This window comes from Pipra filicauda, unplaced genomic scaffold (assembly GCF_003945595.2).
Source record: "Pipra filicauda isolate LSUMZ 115617 unplaced genomic scaffold, ASM394559v2 scaffold845_size90650_pilon, whole genome shotgun sequence".
In the NCBI taxonomy this organism is placed as follows: Eukaryota; Metazoa; Chordata; class Aves; order Passeriformes; family Pipridae; genus Pipra; species Pipra filicauda.
Genome location: NW_024105026.1, coordinates 30035 through 48844, shown reverse-complemented (window position 1 = coordinate 48844; position 18810 = coordinate 30035). Strand labels below are relative to the sequence as shown.

Here is an 18810-nt window from a genome sequence, read left to right as displayed (position 1 = left end):
CCTCATCCCTGGAAGTGCCCAAGGACATTTTGGATGGAGCTCCGAGCAATCTGGTCTAGCAGGAGGTGTCCCTGCCCTTGGCCTGGGTGACCTTTAAGGTCCCTCCCACCCCGAGTCACCCCTCAATCCCAGGATTCTCCATCCCTACCCCTCATTCCCAGGATTCTCCATCCCTACCCCTCGATCCCAGGGTTCCCCATCCCTACCCCTCGATCCCAGGATTCCCCATCCCTACCCCTCATTCCCAGGATTCCCCATCCCTACCCCTCGATCCCAGGATTCTCCATCCCTACCCCTCATTCCCAGGATTCTCCATCCCTACCCCTCGATCCCAGGATTCCCCATCCCTACCCCTCATTCCCAGGATTCTCCATCCCTACCCCTCGATCCCAGGATTCCCCATCCCTCCCCCTCGATCCCAGGGTTCCCCATCCCTACCCGTGGCCACGGAGCGGATGAGCACCGAGTTGAGCTTGAGGACGGGGCTGAAGGTCTGTTTGTTGTCCGAGGAGCCCAGCGCCGTCTTGCTGTGGCACTTGAGCACCAGCTTCTCATCCTGCTTCTGCAGCAGCACCAGCAGGTCCTCCAGGAGCAGCACGTGCAGGTCTGGGGGGCGGCAGAAGGGACACAAAGTGGTGGGATCGTGGTGGGATCACCCGGGGACGTGCCCCTGAGCCGAGCGGGGCCTCCCTCCTCGCGGTGGAAAAGGGGGGAGAAAGGATAAAGGGGGTCCTTTCTCCTGGAGGTGAAACACCCCCATCCCTGAGGATGCCAAGGGGCATCTCCCAGTGCTCCCAGTGCTCCCAGCAGGCCGGGGGGGAAGCTCCATACCCACAGTCTTGTCCTTGCCCACGCGCCACGTGAGGGGCCCCTCGTGGATCATGCGCCGGGAGGTGAGATCCAGGTTCTGTGTGCAGGGACAACCAGGACCATGGAAAAGGCTGCTCCGGGACCAGCCAGACCCTCAACCACCCCCAGGGCCCCGGGGGGACCTTGAACTGGGCGGCCAGGGGGTTGCTGGTCCTCTCCAGGGGGGTGGTGTCCAGGCGTTTCTGGTAGCCCTCGAGCCGGTGCCGGTTCTCCGCCCGTTTCACGGCCTCGTTCACGTTCCTCAGGATGTCCCGGCACTGATCCCGAGCCCGGCACAGCTTCTCCAGCTCCGGGGATCCTGCTGGGAGGGGGGGGGGCAACGGGGCTGAGACTGGGGGCAGTGGGATGGGGGGAGAGCAGGGGGGATGGGGGAGAGGGGCCTTCCCCGTCCGGATCCCGGGGACATCCCGGGCACCAAAGCCCTGCTTGGAAGGATCTCAGAATCCCAGGATTATTGAGGTTGGAAAAGCCCTCCAGGATCACCAATTCCACCCTGTGCCCCATCCCTACCTTGGCCCTCAGTGCCACACATCCAGTCCTTCCCTGGGCACCTCCAGGGGTGGGCACTCCAAACCTCCCTGGGCAGCCCCTGCCAAGGCCTGACCACCCTTTCCAGGGGGAAATTCCTCCTGATTTCCAACCTGAGCCTCCCCTGGCACAGCTTGAGGCTGTTTTTCCCCTCGTCCTGTTGTTCCCTGGGAGCAGAGCCCGACCCCCCCATTGCCACAACCTCCTTTCAGAAGAGCAAGATGGTCCCCCCCGAGCCTCCTTTTCTCCTCCAGGATAAAGAGGGAAATTCTCCCACCAAATATTCCCACCTCCAGGGCACGCCTGCTGGAAAAGCAGCTGGAAAAGCAGCACATCCTCCTCCCTCACCAGCCTGGAATTCCCCTCTGAACATCCCACCAGGGGTGGGAAACCCTCGCCGGGGACACGACGGTGTTGGAAGGACGGGGGATGAGGAACCTCGGGATGAGGAGCCTCGGGATGAGGAGCCTCGGGATGAGATCCCTCGGGAAAAAACCCTGGATTAGGGTCTTGGGATGAGCCCCATCCCTACCCTCGGTGAACTTGATGATGTTCTCCAGCAGCAGGGGGTACTTGGTGAGCCGCTGCATCTCCGAGATGATCAGGTCCTTGAGCTGCAGCCGCCGGCACTGCGGGTTGCTCTCGGCCTCCTGGGATTGGGAGGGGAGAGGAGAGGCTGGGACACATCCCAAAGTGGGATGCAGGGCTGGGAATTCCCTTGGGAAGAGGAGGGACAGACCTGCATGAAGATCTGGAAGCGGGTCTCCTTGCGCTGCTTGGTCTTGATGAGCTCCAGGGCGATGGACTGGTAGGAGCAGAAGGTGGCGGCGACCTGCTGGATCTCCTCCTTGGCAGGGCCGTCAAACTGGGAATTGGGGGGAAAACCGGGATCAGGGACCCCCCAGAACTCGGCCCCGGGGCTCCCCAAGCTCCTCCAGCCCCTTTAAAGAGGGGACAACCGGCCCTTGTTCCCCCTCCTCACCCGGGACAACATGAGATCCCCGATTTCTTTGATGATTGGTCCTTCTTCCCGCAGCTTCTTCATGGATTCCGAGAGGGAATCTGGGGCAGATTCGGGATCAGGTCACACCAGAGTAGGGTCACCAGGGACACCCACCCAGGGGCTGGGCCAGAGGGCCCCAGAATCCCAGGAGAGGGGAAGGGAAGGGAAGGTTTGGGAAGGGAAGGTTTGGGAAGGTTTGGGAAGGTTTGGGAAGGTTTGGGAAGGGAAGGTTTGGGAAGGGAAGGTTTGGGAAGGGAAGGTTTGGGAAGGGAAGGTTTGGGAAGGTTTTGGCAGGTTTGGGAAGTTTTGGGAAGGGAAGGTTTTTTGGGAAGGGAAATGTTTGGAAGGGATATGTTTGGGAAGGTTTTGGGCAGGGTTTGCGCCGGGACGGGAAGGTTTGGGAAGGGAAGGGCAGGGAAGGTTTTGGAAGGGACGGCAGGTTTGGGAAGGGAAGGGGAGGGAAATGAAGGGAAGGGAAGGGAAGGGACTGGCCGGGAAGGGCCGGAAGGTCAGGGACGGGAAGGGACGGTTTGGGAGGGAAGGTTTGGGAAGGGAAGGGCCGGACGGACGGGAAGGTTTGGAAGTTTTGGGGAAGGGAAGGGAAGGGAAGGGAAGGGACGGGAAGGTAAGGGAAGGGAAGGGAAGGGAAGGGAAGGGAAGGGAAGGGAAGGGAAGGGAAGGGAAGGGAAGGGAAGGGAAGGGAAGGGAAGGGAAGGGAAGGGAAGGGAAGGGAAGGGAAGGGACGGGACGGGAAGGGAAGGGAAGGGAAGGGAAGGGAAGGGAAGGGAAGGGAAGGGAAGGGAAGGGAAGGGTCGGGAAGGTAAGGGAAGGGAAGGGAAGGGAAGGGAAGGGAAGGGAAGGGAAGGGAAGGGAAGGGAAGGGAAGGGAAGGGAAGGGAAGGGAAGGGAAGGGAAGGGAAAAGCTGGAGTGGGGAGCTGGTCCATGAGGGGTGACCCCACCACCTCAGCCCACCCTGTGCTCCCAGGGGGGGGGTAATTCCAGGGGGGGGAATTCCAGGGGCAGGATCTCTTACTGTGGATCTCAATGAGGTCGGGCAGGTTGGGGAAGAGCAGCCCCAGCTCCTCCCGGGACAGCAGGTTCTCCTTCCTCATCCTCTGGTAGAAGAGCAGGTCCAGGACCCTCAGGATGCGCAGGTGGGACCCCTCGGTGGCAAAGAGCTCTGGGGGGGGAGGGACGGGGGTGGGAGAGGGCACAGGGACCCCCCCCGGGGCTGGGGGGCACTGCTGGGGGTCTCAGGGGCACTGCTGGGGGGTCTCAAAGGCACTGGGGGCACTGCTTGGGGGTCTCAGGGGCACTGGGGACACTGCTGGGGGGTCTTGGGGGCACTACTGGGGGTCTGGGGATCACTGCTGAGGGGGTCTCCCACTCCCCTAGGGTGCCCCATGGGGCTGGGGGGCACTACTGGGGGTCTTGGGGGCACTGCTGGGGGGGTCCCTTCCACCTCAGGGTCCCTCATGGCAGAAGGGGCACTGCTGGGGGGTCTCAGGGGCACTGGGGGCACTGCTGGGGGTCTTGGGGACAGTGCTGAGGGGGTCTCCCACTCCCCTAGGGTGCCCCATGGGGCTGGGGGGCACTGCTGGGGGGTCTCAGGGGCACTGCTGGGGGGTCTCAGGGGCACTGGGGGCACTGTTGGGGGTGTCGAGGGCACTGCTGGGGGGTCTTGGGGGCACTGCTGGGGGGTCTCCCACTGCCCTAGGGTGCCCCACGGGGCTGGGGGGCACTGCTGGGGGGGTCCCAAACAGGAATCTGCTCCCAGCAGGAGCACCTGGGTGTCCATCCTCCCTTCCAGGACCCTCCTCTCCTGCTTCCAGGCCCCTGGAGGCAGCTGGAGTTGTGCCAGGAGTGGGGATTCCTCACACAACTCCTTGTGCTTCCCGGGGGTGGAGGAACCAGCAGCAAAAAAAAGCTTTTCCAGTGGCAAAACCCACCAAAACCACTTCCAAAACACTCCCAACACCATCCCAGGACACAAGGAGGACGCTGGAATTCCAGCTGTTCCCTGCAAGGACGAGGAATCCTGTGCCATAGCAAGAGCTCCAGGAGCCCAAATCCCAAATCCCCTTCCTGGTTTGGCATCTTAAGGAACAGCCCCATGCAGGGAAGAGGAGCTGGTGATCCCAAGGGTGGGGGTGCCCTGGATCCTGCTCTTACTGCGCTCCTGTCCAGGAAGATATTCCAGATCTCCTTCCCCAAAACCCACCCGAAACCGCTTCCAAACCACTCCCAAAATCATCCCAGGACACGAGGGGGACGCTGGAATTCCAGCTGCTCCCTGCAAGGATGAGGAATCCTGTGCCATGACAAGAGCTCCAGGAGCCCAAATCCTCTGCTTCCTGGAGTTAAAAAAGCTTTTCCAGTGGCAAAACCCACCCGAACCGCTTCCAAAACACTCCCAAAATCATCCCAGGACACAAGGGGGACGCTGGAATTCCGGGTCCATACCATTGATCACCTCCTGTCTCTCCACCTCCCGGGGGGGCAGGTTGGCCACCAGCTCCCTGCTCACCGTGTGCTGCCAGTTCTGGGGGTCCAGCTCGGGCTCCAGGTCCCAGAGCTGGCCCTGCTCGTCCTCCAGCAGGTGGGGCAGGAAGGAATCCACCCCAAAGCCCAGGCTGGGGGACTCGATGCTCCTGGGAAAAGGGGGGAAAACAGCCAGGGATCCTGGGTTTGGTTGGAATTTGGAGCTTTCAAGGAGCACACGAGGCTCTGACTCTGGACCTAAAAGACTGTGGCCCACCCTCAGGAGATGTTTATAAAGGTCCTGCTTAACCCAAGGGAAAAGGAGCCCCCTCATCCCACCCAGGAGGATGGAAAACTCATGGGAATTCTCTGTGTCTCCCATTGGAGCAATCCCAGCACAGCCAGGGCTGGTTTGGGCTGGAATTTGGAGCTTTCAAGGAGCACACGAGGCTCTGATTCTGGACCCACTTCCCCCAGATGTTTATAAAGGTCCTGCTTAACCCAAGGGAAAAGGAGCCCCCTCATCCCACCCAGGGGGATGGAAAACTCATGGGAGTTGCCTCCCGGGGAATCCATCCCCCTGTGGTCTCTCCAGCCCGGCTGGAAAGCAAGGAAAAGCTAAGGGAGCAAGGGATGGAGCCCCCAAAATAAGGGCACAGCCCTGGGGGGTTCCTATGGAGACATTCCTGCTCTGAGGGAAAACCTGGAGCAATCCTGGATGGTTTGGGAGAGACAAGGGGGGGGTGTCACTCACCTGCGGCCCATCTTTGGGGTGAAGGGGGGGGTGGGATTTTCCAGAGACCTGGGGAGGGATGGGAGAGTCACCTTTGTGTCCCAAAATCCCACCCTTCTCCCTTGGGATGGGAGAGTGACCTTTGTGTCCCAAAATTCCACCCTTATCCCTCAGGATGGGAGAGTCACCTTTGTATCCCAAAATCCCACCCTTATCCCTCAGGATGGGAGAGTCACCTTTGTATCCCAAAATCCCACCCTTATCCCTTGGGATGGGAGAGTCACCTTTGTGTCCCAAAACCCCACCCTTATCCCTCGGGATGGGAGAGTGGGAGAGTCACTTTTTTGTCCCAAAATCCCACCCTTCTCCTTTGGGATGAGTCCACCATCCTCGTGTCCCAAAATCCCACCCTTCCACCAGCAGTGTCTCCTCAAGACCTTCCAGACGTTTGGGGCAGGAATGGGAATGAAAGCCCAATTCCCTGGGTTTTTTTCCCCATGGAAAATACCCAGAAGGTTCTGCAGGAGCTGCAGGGGATGGAACCACCTCACCCTGCACGCCTGGGCTTGGCTTTTAACCCCCAGGATTCCCCAAAGCTTTCCCAGGAGAGGGGCTTCCCAAACCTTCCCTGACCCCAAAGGGTTCATCTTCCCGCCCCCTCCGGCGTTCCCAGCTCATCCCTGGATCCAACCCTTCCCAGGGGAGCCCTGGAGGTGGTTTCCCACCTGGTGGACAGGCTGGATGCAGAGGATGAGGCCGACTGGTGCAGCCTGGTGGCCTCGGCCGCCGCGTCCATGTCCACGTCGCTCCGGGATCGGGGAACGTTCTCGGCTTTCCGGGATTTCTTCATCTCTTCCCGGCCCTTCAGGCTCTCGGAGCGGCCCAGCTTGACCTCAGCACGGGAGCTGGAGCAGGGAACAAAGCCCGGGACGAGGCTGAGCCTGCTGGGAATGTCCCTGCAGGACGTGGAGGGGACACCCAGGAGGGTGGATTTTTTTTGGGATCGAGCCGGGATGAGCGAAGGGAGAAGGGCTGGGCTGACCCCCCAGCGTGGGCAGCAGGGCAAGGGGGGGATTCTGGGATAGTGGGAAGGTGTCCAGCCCATGGCAGGGGGTGCCACTGGATTTTTAAGGTCCTTCCCACCCAAACCATTCCCAGGATTCCATGAAAAGTTGGATCCTCTTCGTGCTGCCAGAACGGCACCAAGAGCTGCTCCACAGGTGGAATGAGATCATCTTTAAGACTCTCCCAACCCAAACCATTCCAGCATTCCATGTGCTGGCTTAGGTGGGATATTAGGGATAAACTCCTCCCCCTGTGAGGGTGGCGAGGCCCCGATTTTCCATGGAATTTGAGGATGCCCCATCCCTGGAAGTGCCCAAGGCCAAGTCGGAGCATCCTGGTCTAGTGGGAGGTGTCCCTGGATGATCACTGAGATTCCTTCCAGCCTGAACCATTCCATGATTCCATGAAACCCACCACGGGATGCCCAAAATCCCAGGCTGGCCCCACCTGTCTGATTCCAGCAGATCCTCTGGGAAGCTCCCTGTGGAGAGGCGTTGGGTGCCGGGCTCCTGGCTCTCGTAATGCTGATTGTTCTCAAAGTGCTGGATAATATTCCTCACATTCCCGGGTTTGACTGCTGGGACAAAAAAGCAGGGAAAATCCCCCCCACACAGTGAGCTCAGGATGGGGAAACAGCACCCAGGGCACGTCCAGGAAGCCCTCCCAGCTCCCCTGGGGATGCTGGAATTCCTGGGATGCTGAGCGGGAAAAGCCATCCCTCCTTCCCAGAGCCCGTCCCGACATCCAGGGAATGTTTTCAGGGAGCTCACGGGGCGGGGGGGGGGAAGTGGGGCACGAAATCAAACTTATAAGCACATGAGGTGAATGGCAAAACCAAAAGAAGAGGCGTTTTTACCTTCGACAGGGGACAAGGGGACATGAAATGCTGGAAGGAAGAACAAAAATGAGGTGTCAAAAATCAACCCCGAATTCCAGCAGCCAAGGAGGGAATGAGGGGAGTGGGAGAGGTGGAAACACGGGAACTGGAAGCTGGAGGGGAGGGAGGAGAGCAGGGACACACACATTCAGTTGTCACCACGTTGCCACCCCTGGATTGTGGCACTTTGGGGGGACACGGGAGCGGCCTCGGAGCCTGCGGGGTGGGGAATGCCGGAGAAATCCGGGAGACTGGGATTCAGTCACCCAGGGGAGCTCTGGGATGGGTATTGGGAAAAGGTTCTTCATCCAGAGGGTGGTTGGGGCTGGAACAGGGGTTTGGAGAGGGACTTTTCCCAAGGAGTCACAGGACAAGGGGATTGGGGAGGTTTGGGTGGGATATTAGGGATAAATTCTTCCCTGTGAGGGTGGTGAGGCCCTGGTTTTCCAGGGATTCCCCGTCCCTGGAAGCGTCCAAGGCCAGGTTGGAGCAACCTGTTCTAGTGGGAGGTGTCCCTGCCCATGGGACTGGATGAGCTTTAAGGTCCCTTCCAACCCCAATTCCATGATTTCCCAGGGAATTGGTCACAGCTCCAACCCTGCCAGAGCTCCAGGAGGGTGGGACAACACTCCAGGGACAGGGTGGGATTGTCAGGGCCGGGATCGGACCTGGATCCTCGTGTGTCCCTTCCCACTCAGGATATTATTCCATGATTCCATGAGAGCTCCCTTCCCACTCCCCCCACAAAAGCCAGGTGGAAACATGGATGGGTGAAGGGATGGTTTCCAAGGAAGGTGGGGGGGGATGGAATTCCAGGAGGGGTTCCCAAGGCATTCCCAGGAAGCTGCAGCGGGCTCAGCACCTCGGGAAGGGCCCAGGACACTCACTGCTCTGGGAGGAGATTTTGGGCTTCCCGATGTACTTGAGGATGGGGTTGCGCTTCTTGTCTTCCAGGGCATCCTTGTCCTTCTTGGAGCTGCTGCTCTGTTGGGACACCCAGGAGGGTGAAACAGGGAGAGAGACATTCCCACGGGAGCCCCGGGGGGGTCCCAGCATTCCCTGAGCGGGAATGAGCCACTGGAGAAGGGATGGGGCCGGGATTTGGGGTTCTACAGGGGTGGGGGGAGATGGGGATTTCTGGAGAGCCAGAGGGAACAAAGCTGGGGAAGGGACTGGAGAGCTCCTGAGGGAGCTGGGGGGGCTCATCCCGGAGAAAAGGAGGCTCAGGGGGGACCTTCTGGATCTGGAATTCCCTGGAAGGAGTTGGAGCCAGAGGAGGGGGTCGGGCTCTGCTCCCAGGGAACAAGGGACAGGAGGAGGGGAAACGGCCTCAAGCTGTGCCAGGGGAGGGTCAGGTTGGCCATGAGGAGGAATTTCCCCCTGGAAAGGGTGTTCAGGCCTTGGCAGGGGCTGCCCAGGGAGGTTTGGAGTCCCCAGCCCTGGAGGTGCCCAGGGAAGGACTGGCCATGGCACTCAGTGCCAAGGTGGGGATGGGGCACAGAGGGGACTTCATGGGCTGGGAGGGCTTTTCCAACCTCAGGGATTCTGGGATTCAGGGCTCTCAGGGAGCCACCACCCACCTTCTTGGCCTTGGGGAAGAAGGGCAGCCACTTGTCCCTGTCGGGGAGGGACGGGACCTTCTCGGAGGCGCCGGCAGGACGCGGGTCCCGGACCCGGATCCCGGTGTGGTTCATGTAGGTGCTGAGGGCAAAGGCCATGGGGGAGCTGGAAGAGAGCAGAGCACGGGGATGGAGAGGGATCCCACCCCTGGACACGGTGGGAAAACACGGCGGGAGGTCGAGACAACCCCGGGGGAAGAGGGAAGGAGAGGAGGAGTTGGGAGAGGGGGAGGTGGAATGGGAGAGGGGCAGACGTGGCCCACCAGATCCCAAGGAAAGTTCATCCTTCCCCAGGATCCCAAGGGAAGTTCATCCTTCCCCAGGATCCCAAGGGAAGTTCATCCTTCCCAGGGCCATCCTGAGAGCCCAGGGGGCACGTGGGAAATTCACCCTTCCCAAGAGAAGTTCATCCTTCCCAGGGGGTGCCTCTGGCCCACCAGAATCCCAAGGGAAGTTCACCCTTCCCAGGGCCATCCCGAGAGCCCAGGGGGCACATGTGGCACAGGGAGAAGATGCTGGAGGCCAGGACTGGATACTCCCTATGGAATTCCCGACCCTCCTGCCGTGCCCTGGGATCACTCACCTCCTGTCCTCTTCATACTTCGACCTGTGGAGAGACAGGGAGGGATAAAAGGGTTTGTCTGGGACACCCGAAGGTGTTTGTTTTGGAGGGGTGCTGACATCACTCCTCCTTGTCCCTCCCTGCTCCCACCTCCCCTTCCCACCTCCAGCAGGACGAAGGGACGGAGCTGAGGCTGTTCCTGCCCCTCTTCCCCGTGTCTCCAGCCCCAAACCCCAAACTCAGGCACTCACAGGATCTCCCCGAGCTGGGCCAGCTGCTTCTCGGCCACCTGCCGCTCCTTCTGGGGGTCCCCATCCAGCTCCAGGAGATCGTTCTCCCCATAGAGGCTCCCCAGGCCCATCGTCCGCTTCGTCCTGCAAGGACCGGGATCGGGACTGGCACTTTGGGATGGGGCCATTGGGGCCTGTAGGGCCATCAGAGCCTGTGGGGCCTATGAGGCCTGTGGAGTCATCAGGGCCTGTGGGGCCTATGAGGCCTGTGGAGTCATCAGGGCCTGTGGGGCCTATGAGGCCTGTGGGGCCATCAGGGCCTGTGAGGCCTATGGGGCCCTCAAGGCCTGTGGGACCATCAGGGCCTGTGAGGCCTATGGGGCCCTCAGTGCCTCTGGGGCCATTAGGGCCTGTAGGGCCTGTGAGGCCTATGGTGCCCTCAGGGCCTGTGGGGTCTGTAGGGCCTGTGGGGCCTAAGGGGTCTATGGGGCCTGTGAGGCCTAAGGGGTCTATGGGGCTTATGGGGCCTATGGGGTCAATGGGGCCTATGTAACCCATGAGGCCTGTGTGGCCTATAGGGCCTAGGGGGCCTTTGAAGCCTGTTGGACCCGTTGGGTCTGTGGGGCTTATGGGGCCTATGTAGTCTAAGGGGTCTATGGGGCCTATAGGGCCCATGAGGCCTTTGGAGCCTATGGGGTCTATGGGACCTATAGGGCCCTTGCAGCCTATGGGGTCTATGGGACCTATAGGGCCTTTGCAGTGTATGGGGCACATGTGGCCTATGGGGTCACCCCCAAGGTGCCCGTGGGGACCCCTGTGCAGGTGTGGTACCTGTAATCCTGGATCTGCTCCTGGATCTCGGGCATCACCATCTCCTGGGCCTCAAACAGGGCGGCCCGGGCGTCGTCCCCGTTGCGCAGGCGACTCTCTGGGGACGGGGAGGGACAATCCCGCTCACCAACCACCCCAGGGACATTTGGGAATCCTCAGGGAGACCTGCCCTGAGTGCTGGCCACCCCCTTGCCAGAGGTGATTCCCATCTCGGGTCCTGTTTTGCTGAGACACCACAAGGAGAGCCCCGAGATCACCGGGAAGAGCTCCGGGAGCCCCCAGCCCCAATCCCTCCTCCTGGATTGGCATCCCAAGGAACGGCCCCTCACTCACCGATCTCTGCCAGGAGCTGCTCCGACACCTTCACCCGGAGAGGCTGCAGAGGGGGGGAGAAGAGAGGAGCAGCTCAGCTCTGGATCCCTTTTCCCAGCTGGAAGGAGCTGGGATTACGGTGCTGGAGCCCCTGAATTCCTGCCCCATCTCTCCACGGAGATCTCACACACCCAGCATCCCACAAAAGATTCCCAACAGGAATCTATCTGCTCCCTTGGAGCACCAGCAGGAGCACCTGGGTGTCCATCCTCCCTTCCAGGACCCTCCTCTCCTGCTTCCAGGCCCCTGGAGGCAGCTGGAGTTGTGCCAGGAGTGGGGATTCCTCACACAACTCCTTGTGCTTCCCGGGGGTGGAGGAACCAGCAGCAAAAAAAAGCTTTTCCAGTGGCAAAACCCACCCAAAACCACTTCCAAAACACTCCCAAAATCATCCCAGGACACGAGGAGGACGCTGGAATTCCAGCTGTTCCCTGCAAGGACGAGGAATCCTGTGCCATAGCAAGAGCTCCAGGAGCCCAAATCCCAAATCCCCTTCCTGGTTTGGCATCTTAAGGAACAGCCCCATGCAGGGAAGAGGAGCTGGTGATCCCAAGGGTGGGGGTGCCCTGGATCCTGCTCTTACTGCGCTCCTGTCCAGGAAGATATTCCAGATCTCCTTCCCCAAAGCTCGGGAATCCTTGGCTGTGCTCTGCTGGAAAACCTCCGTGCACAGGTAGAAGAGCTGCGGGGAAAAGGGAAGGAGGAGGAGGAATGTTGGGAAGGGGGGAGGGAGGGAGGGAGGGAAAAGGCTCAGCCCTGAGCCACAGAACGGGAAGTGATCCCGAGGGTTGGGAGGAAGTGTCACCACCTACGGAAGTGTCACCCCATGGAAGTGTCACCCCGTGGAAGTGTCACCCCAAGGAAGTGTCACCCCAAGGAAGTGTCACCCCATGGAAGTGTCACCCCGTGGAAGTGTCACCCCATGGAAGTGTCACCCCCTGGAAGTGTCACCCCGTGGAAGTGTCACCCCATGGAAGTGTCACCCTCCCCGTGCTGTGGGAAACCCCCTGGCTGAGGCAGGAAGCTGTGGGAAGCACCGGCTGGGGGATGCCAGGAATGTGCAGGAATGTGCCTCGGGAATACGTGGGAAGGTGCCTCGGGCTCAGGTATTCCCGGGATTCCCCTCGGGCTCAGGGATTCCCGGGATTCCCCCTCACCAGGGGGCTGGGATCAGCCTGGGAGAAGATGTAGCGCAGGAAGACCCCCAGGTGTGCCGGCCGGGATTTCAGCTTTCCCAGGTCCTGGAAGAGGGAGTCGCACTGGGAAGAGAAGGGAAGGGAAGGAATTCACTCCTCTGGATCCACAGTCCGGCTCCCAAATCCCACCTCCTTGGGACCAACCCGGGGTGTCTCCTGGGAGAGGGATTTGAAATCCCACTGGGCCTGGGGGGGTCCATAAAGGGGTGAGGGGACAAAAAATCCCGGGAATACCTCGTTGTTGAAGTACCCTGGATCACAATCCTCCTCCGGGCCGATGATCAGGGGCCTTCCCAGCCGCTCCTGCCCGGGAAAGGGGTGGGAATTAGGAGCCAGGAGCCTGGATCCGGGGGGGAATCCTGTGTATTCCCGAGGCTCCGGCCCCCTTGGATGAGCTCCCACCCACCTGCTCTGCCATGGCTGGGAAGGGGCTGTCGGAGCCCTGGCGCCGATGGTGCTGGAAAAGCCGGGAGGAGATGATGGGGGAGGTCCGGGGGCTTTCCAGGCCGTGGTCGGAGAGGGTGGAATTCCGGTTCAGGGAGACCTGCTCGGCACGGGAGACACTGGGAATGTGAGGCTGAGGCACCTGAGAGCAGCTCTCAGCTCAAGATTCCACAAAAACATAAAACTCCAGGAGTGAGGGAAAACACAAAACCCCTCAGGGGCTGCTGGGAGAACTTCTGGGTTGGGAGCATGAGGTGGGAATTTCGGGGGATCCCTCCTTTTGGGGGTAAACGTGACGAGCCCAAGGAATTCCGAGTTGAGGAATTGCAAGGAATTCCATTGGTTCAGGTGACAAACACTTCACTGGGATTACAAAAGGAGGTCCTGAGGATTCCCGGAGTGATCCAGCCCCGCTCCCGGGGCGCAGGGAAAGTCGGGAAACCCCTCCCTCACCTCACTCACAGAGGGGAATCGCTCTGTGCCGGATTCCAACCCGCTGTCTCCATCCTGGGAGTCCAGGGAGAGGCGTCCTGGGAGCAGAGGAGAGGCTGATCCACGTGTCCAGGAGCTGGGAACACCGGGATGCTCCGGGAACACCGGGATGCTCCAGGAACACCGGCACCACTCACCTTCCACCAACCTGAACCCGGCCACGCTGGAGTCACTGCTCAGCCTGGAATCCTGCAGTGGGAGAGGGGTGGGATCACTGGGAGGGTGGATTCAGGATTCAAGGACAGGGATGAGGGAACTCGGAGCAGTTCCCACTGCAGGTTTGGGAAAGGCAGGGATGTCTCTGCCGCCGTTCCCATCACCCCGGGAGGGCGATCCCCCCACCTTGGGAAGGTGTTCCTGACACCTCAGGAAGGTGATCCCAGGCTCAGAGGGAGCCAGGAGGATGGGGGTGACTCCCCTGAATCCACCCACCAGGGAATTCCCGGTCTCCTGGAGGATTTTGAGCTGGAGCTGGCTGACCCTCCGGCGCGCGCCCTCGATCTGCTCCTCCACGGCCGCTCCGGGGTTCCGGCTGTACAGCTCCTGGAAGCGCTGAGGGGAAGGAGAGGGGACCTTCACACCCACCCCAAACCCATAAATCCCATCCCACAGCCCACCAGGAAGGGTTGGAGGGTGCCCAGGCAGCTGGGGGTGCTCCATCCCTGGAAGGGTTGGATCGGGATGGAGCGACCTGGGCTGGCAGGAGGTGTCCCTGCCCACGGATCAGCTTCCAACCCAAACCATTCCATGATTCCACAACGGGCTGAAGCCTCTTTGTGCTGCCCCAGCAGCACCAGGGCATCGCCAAGGGCTGCTCCAAGGAGAAAAAAAGAGGGAAGAAGAGGGAAAAGAGTCCCCCTACCTGCAGCTCCGCCTCCTCCTGCCGCAGCATATTCCGCAGGATCTGCGTGGCGTGTTTCTGCACCTCTGGGTCCTGCAATTCCACAGGGAATTCCTCAGCTTTGCCTCCCTCCCGTCTCCCACGGCGGGGGGGACGGGGCAGGGTGGGCTGGGGGGGGTCTGGTGTGACCTGGAGGGGTCTGGGGTCGGTGATTCGCTGCGGCAGCGGCGGTGGCGGGGGGGGGCACGCGGGGGGGACGTGGGGGGATCCCGCTGTTCCCGCATCCTGCTGGGAGCTGGGCACCCCCACGGAGGGAGGGGGGGATCCCAGGAGGGTCAGAGCGACGTAGGCACCGGCTGGAAAAAGTCGGGAGAGGGGAGAGTGAGAAAGGTCTCCGTGGTTCACTCGTGGAACTCAACGCGACCCAACTCGGCCTAAACTCAACCCAACTCAACCTGAACTCGACCTAAACTCAACCCAACTCAACCTAAACTCGACCTAAACTCAACCCAACTCAACCTGAACTCAACCTAAACTCAACATAAATCAACCTAAACTCGACATAAATCAACCTAAACTCAACATAAATCAACCTAAACTCGACATAAACTCAACCCAACTCAACCTGAACTCGACATAAACTCAACCCAAATCGACCTAAACTCGACCTAAACTCAACCCAACTCGACCTAAACTCGACCTAAACTCAACCCAACCCAACCTAAATTCAACCCAACTCAACCTCAACCACCCCGTGGGCATCGGGGTGGGAACATCCCTGTCCAGCGGATCTGCCACCTGGATCAAGCCAGGTTTTCCCATCTTTTCTCCGAGAATCCAGGCCTGGCCTCGGGTGGGATCCATCCCGTGGCCTCCTGAGCCGGGGAGGGAGGAGGTGCCCCTTCCCGTGAAAACACTGATTTGTGGGTTTAGGATCAAATCTGGGGCAAACCAGCCAAAAACTGGCTCCCCCCCGAAATTCCCCAAGGATGGGAACGTGCTCCTGGACATCCCCACGGTGCCTCCACATCGCCCACGACAATCCAAGTGGGAAGAGCAGCCACACTCACACTTGATTAACTTCACCACTTCCAGGTGGGAGCTGTTGGTCACCATCGTCCCATTCACCTGGGATGAGGGAGAGAAGGGCTGGGAGAGGCTGGGAAGGGGAAAGGGGAGCGGGAATTCCCGTGGGGAAGGGGCTGGGAACGCTCACCTTGACGATCCGGTCGCCCTCCTGCACGCCGGCTCTCATGGCAGCCCCACCTGGGACACGGGGAGGAGTCAGGATGGATCCAAGGGATGGCTCCCGGTGCTCCCAGATCCTCCTGACACATTCCACGGGGGAGCACCAGGCACAGAATTCCCGTGGGATGAGCCCGGTGACCGAGCCTTGGGTGCTTCACAACACCCCTTGTGAACATCCAGACAATCCCTGTCCTGCCCATCCCAGCCTTTCCCACCCACCTTGGCATGGAAGAGGGCTCCCAACCTGTTGTCCCCCCATCCAAGCTGGCTCTGACACATCTGGGAACACCTGGATCGGGAACACCTGGATCCAGAGGCAGGAGCAGGGCCCTGCTCTGCCCCCCCTTCCCTGCCCCTGCTCCTTAAAGGAGTTGCCGAGGTTGGAATCCAGGAAAAATCCACTTTTTTTCCAGAGCCAAACCAAGAGGAAAATGTTTCCACTCGGTTCGACTCCAAGCCAAGGGCCTGAGAGATGCAGGGAGTGGAAAGTCCTCGGAATTGTCGGGATTCTTTTGGGTTTGATGGTTCTTGGAAAACGAAGGGAGCGGGGAGAGGAGTTGGGAATGTCCCGCCCTTGGGAACCTCAGCCCTGTCCCCAACTTCCAGGGATAACTCCAGCTGCAGGAGAGTTGGAGCTCCCAAGCCTTTTTCCCTTTCCTATATCCTCGTTTTTCCCTGGCTTTCTGGCCAGAGAGGGGAAGGGGGAGGAGTTGGGAACATCCGCTGGAAAAGAAGCAGCTCATTGTCTGTTTAAACTGCAGCTCCAAAGTCACGGCTCAGGAGCCAAATCCAGGTTTTCCAAGGGCTACAACGGGGAATTCCCACCTCCAGCCTGCCCAGCAGCTCCCTGGGATGTACAAGGAAAGGGCAATCTGGGGGAGCTTCCATGGAATCATGGAAGGGGTTGGGTTGGAAGGGACTTAAAAATCTCATTCCACCTCCTGCCATGGGCAGGGACACCTTCCATGGGCCAGGAGACTTCCCATCCAACCTGGCCTTGGACACTTCCAGGGATGGGGCATCCGTGGCATAACCTGTGCCAGGGTCTCAGCACCCTCCCAGGGAAGGATTTATTCCCAATATCCAGGGAATCCAGGAATGGTTTGGGGTGGAAGGGGCCTCAAAGCCCATCCACCTCCCACGAGCCCGGGATGCTCCAAGCCCTGTCCAACTGGGACACTCCCACTATCCCAGGCTGCTCCAAGTCCCATCCAACCCAACCTTCCCAAAACCCCTTCCCCAATCCCACCTTTCCATCCCCTTGGTCACACCTCACCCGTCCCCAGAGCGAGACTCCCCCTCCCCAAAACCGGCCCCATCCAGGAAGGAGAATCCCCAAACCCCTCCTGGATGTGTTTTCTCCCCCGGGATGTGGCCTGGGGTGGGTGGGGGGATCCCTGAGGGGTCTCCTGCCCGTCCAAGACCCATTCCAAGGGCGAATCCCCACCCTCACCCCCGGATGTCCCCTCACCCCCCCAGGTGCCCCCCCCAGACCCCCAAATGCCTGTTCCCACCCTCAGGTGCCCCCTCACACACCCCCAGTGCCCCCACACCCCGAGGTGCCCCCTCACACCCCCCAGTGCCCCCTCACCTCCCCAGATGCCCTCCCAGACCCCCAAATGCCCATTCCCACCCCAAGGTGCCCCCTCACCCCCAGTGCCCCCTCACATCCCCCAGATGCCCCCTCACCCCTCAGGTGCCCCCTCACACCCCCAGGTGCCCTCCCAGACCCCCAAATGCCCATTCCCACCCCCCCGTGCCCAGATTCCCACCTGGGCGCACCGACTGCACCAGCACCACGCGGTCGCCGCTGACGGTGAAGCCGAAGCCATGCTGGTCCTTCTGGATGATGACACAGCGCTGGACCAGCCCTGCAGGGGACAGGGAGAGCAGGGAAAACAGGGAAACAGGGGAAAGAGGGAGAGGGAAAAGAGGGAAAGGAGGGAGAGGAGGAGGAAGAGGGGAAAAAAGGGAGAGAAGGGAGAAGAGAGAGAGGAGGAGGAAGAGGGAGAGCAGGGAGAGGAGAGAGAAGAGGGAGAAGAGGGAGAGGAAGGAAAGGAAGGAGAAGAGGGAGAGCAGGGAAAGGAGGGAGAGGAGGGAAAAAGAGGTAGAGGAAGGAGAGGAGAGAGAGGGAGAGGAGGGAGAGGAGGGAGAAGAAGAAGAGGGAGAGGAGGGAGAAGCGGGAGAGGAGGGAAAAGAGGGAGAGGAAGGAGAAGAGGGAGAGGAAGGAGAAGAGGGAGAGGAGGGAAAACAAGGATAAGAAGGAGAGGAAGGAGAAGAGGGAGAGGAGAGAGAGGAGAAGAAAAGGGAGAGGAGGAAGAAGAAGGAGAGGAAGGAGAGGAGCAGGAAGTGGCCGTGAGGCTCCTGGTTTGGCCCCTCAGCCATTCCCAGTTTCAGGGACCGTGGTTGGAGCCACACGTGACCTCAGGGTCATTGGTTTGAGCTCCCCCAAAACTCCTGGGACCCCCAAACTGGGGGTGAAAAGGGACCTCCCACACCTGAGACCCCCCAAATTGGGGTGAAAAGGGACCTCCCACACCTAAGACACCCCAAATTGGGGTGAAAAGGGACCTCCCACACCTGAGACACCCCAAATTGGGGTGAAAAGGGACCTCCCACACCTGAGACCCCTCAAATTGGGGTGAAAAGGGACCTCCCACACCTGAGACCCCTCAAATTGGGGTGAAAAGGGACCTCCCACACCTGAGACCCCCAAATTGGGGTGAAAAGGGACCTCCCACACCTGTGACCCCCCAAATTGGGGGTGAAAAGGGACCTCCCACACCTGAGACCCCCCAAATTGGGGTGAAAAGGGACCTCCCACACCTGAGACCCCCCAAATTGGGGTGAAAAGGGACCTCCCACACCTGAGACCCCCCAAATTGGGGTGAAAAGGGACCTCCCACACCTGAGACCCCCCAAACTGGGGTAAAAAGGGTCCCCCAAGCCCCCAGGAGCCCCAAACTGGGGGTGAAAGGTCCTTTGGACACCCGTGACCCCGGGGGTCACTGTCTGTCCTTGACCACCAGGTCCACGACCCCGAGATCCACCCTATGGATGAATCCCTTGGGTTTGGAGCCCAATTCCCAAAAACTTGGTGGTGCTGCAGCACCGGCCCTGGCCCTGCCTGGAAGGTCCTGCCCTTCCCAGACAATTCCCCAGGTGACTCCAGGGGCTGTTCCCGAGGTCCAGGTGGCCCTGGAGGCCGAGGGAAGGGGGGGCTGGAGCGGGAATTCCCACCTGTGGATTCGGAGGAGTCGGAGGAGGGCTGGCGGCGGTGCCCGGGGGACCTTCGCTCCGAGGAGGAATCCCCCAGTGAGGACAGGCTGCTCAACCTGGGGGGGGAAAGAGGAGGAGGAGAGATCAGGGATGGCCAATCCCAGGAATCCCTGAAGTTGGAAAAGCCCTCCAAGGTCAT

General features: G+C 60.4%; 1 protein-coding gene across 1 annotated transcript in view; it reads right to left on the bottom strand.

The window, feature by feature from the left end:
* Nucleotides 1-18810, bottom strand: part of ARHGEF11 (Rho guanine nucleotide exchange factor 11) — a 26179-nt gene extending 7369 nt beyond the window's left edge. The window contains exons 1-31 of the mRNA XM_039390589.1: nt 18633-18810; nt 17165-17263; nt 15361-15410; nt 15215-15272; nt 14334-14500; nt 14166-14237; nt 13736-13855; nt 13441-13492; nt 13265-13341; nt 12774-12911; nt 12602-12670; nt 12329-12430; nt 11755-11853; nt 11133-11175; nt 10800-10896; nt 9990-10112; nt 9760-9783; nt 9138-9282; nt 8445-8541; nt 7537-7566; nt 7128-7254; nt 6341-6520; nt 5637-5684; nt 4865-5052; nt 3435-3581; nt 2381-2460; nt 2138-2263; nt 1931-2048; nt 993-1171; nt 832-907; nt 439-606 (exon numbers count right to left, since the gene is read on the bottom strand). Coding sequence (XP_039246523.1) covers nt 439-606; nt 832-907; nt 993-1171; nt 1931-2048; nt 2138-2263; nt 2381-2460; nt 3435-3581; nt 4865-5052; nt 5637-5684; nt 6341-6520; nt 7128-7254; nt 7537-7566; nt 8445-8541; nt 9138-9282; nt 9760-9783; nt 9990-10112; nt 10800-10896; nt 11133-11175; nt 11755-11853; nt 12329-12430; nt 12602-12670; nt 12774-12911; nt 13265-13341; nt 13441-13492; nt 13736-13855; nt 14166-14237; nt 14334-14500; nt 15215-15272; nt 15361-15410; nt 17165-17263; nt 18633-18810 — 3277 coding nt within the window. The remainder of the gene's footprint in view (nt 1-438; nt 607-831; nt 908-992; nt 1172-1930; nt 2049-2137; nt 2264-2380; nt 2461-3434; nt 3582-4864; nt 5053-5636; nt 5685-6340; nt 6521-7127; nt 7255-7536; nt 7567-8444; nt 8542-9137; nt 9283-9759; nt 9784-9989; nt 10113-10799; nt 10897-11132; nt 11176-11754; nt 11854-12328; nt 12431-12601; nt 12671-12773; nt 12912-13264; nt 13342-13440; nt 13493-13735; nt 13856-14165; nt 14238-14333; nt 14501-15214; nt 15273-15360; nt 15411-17164; nt 17264-18632) is intronic.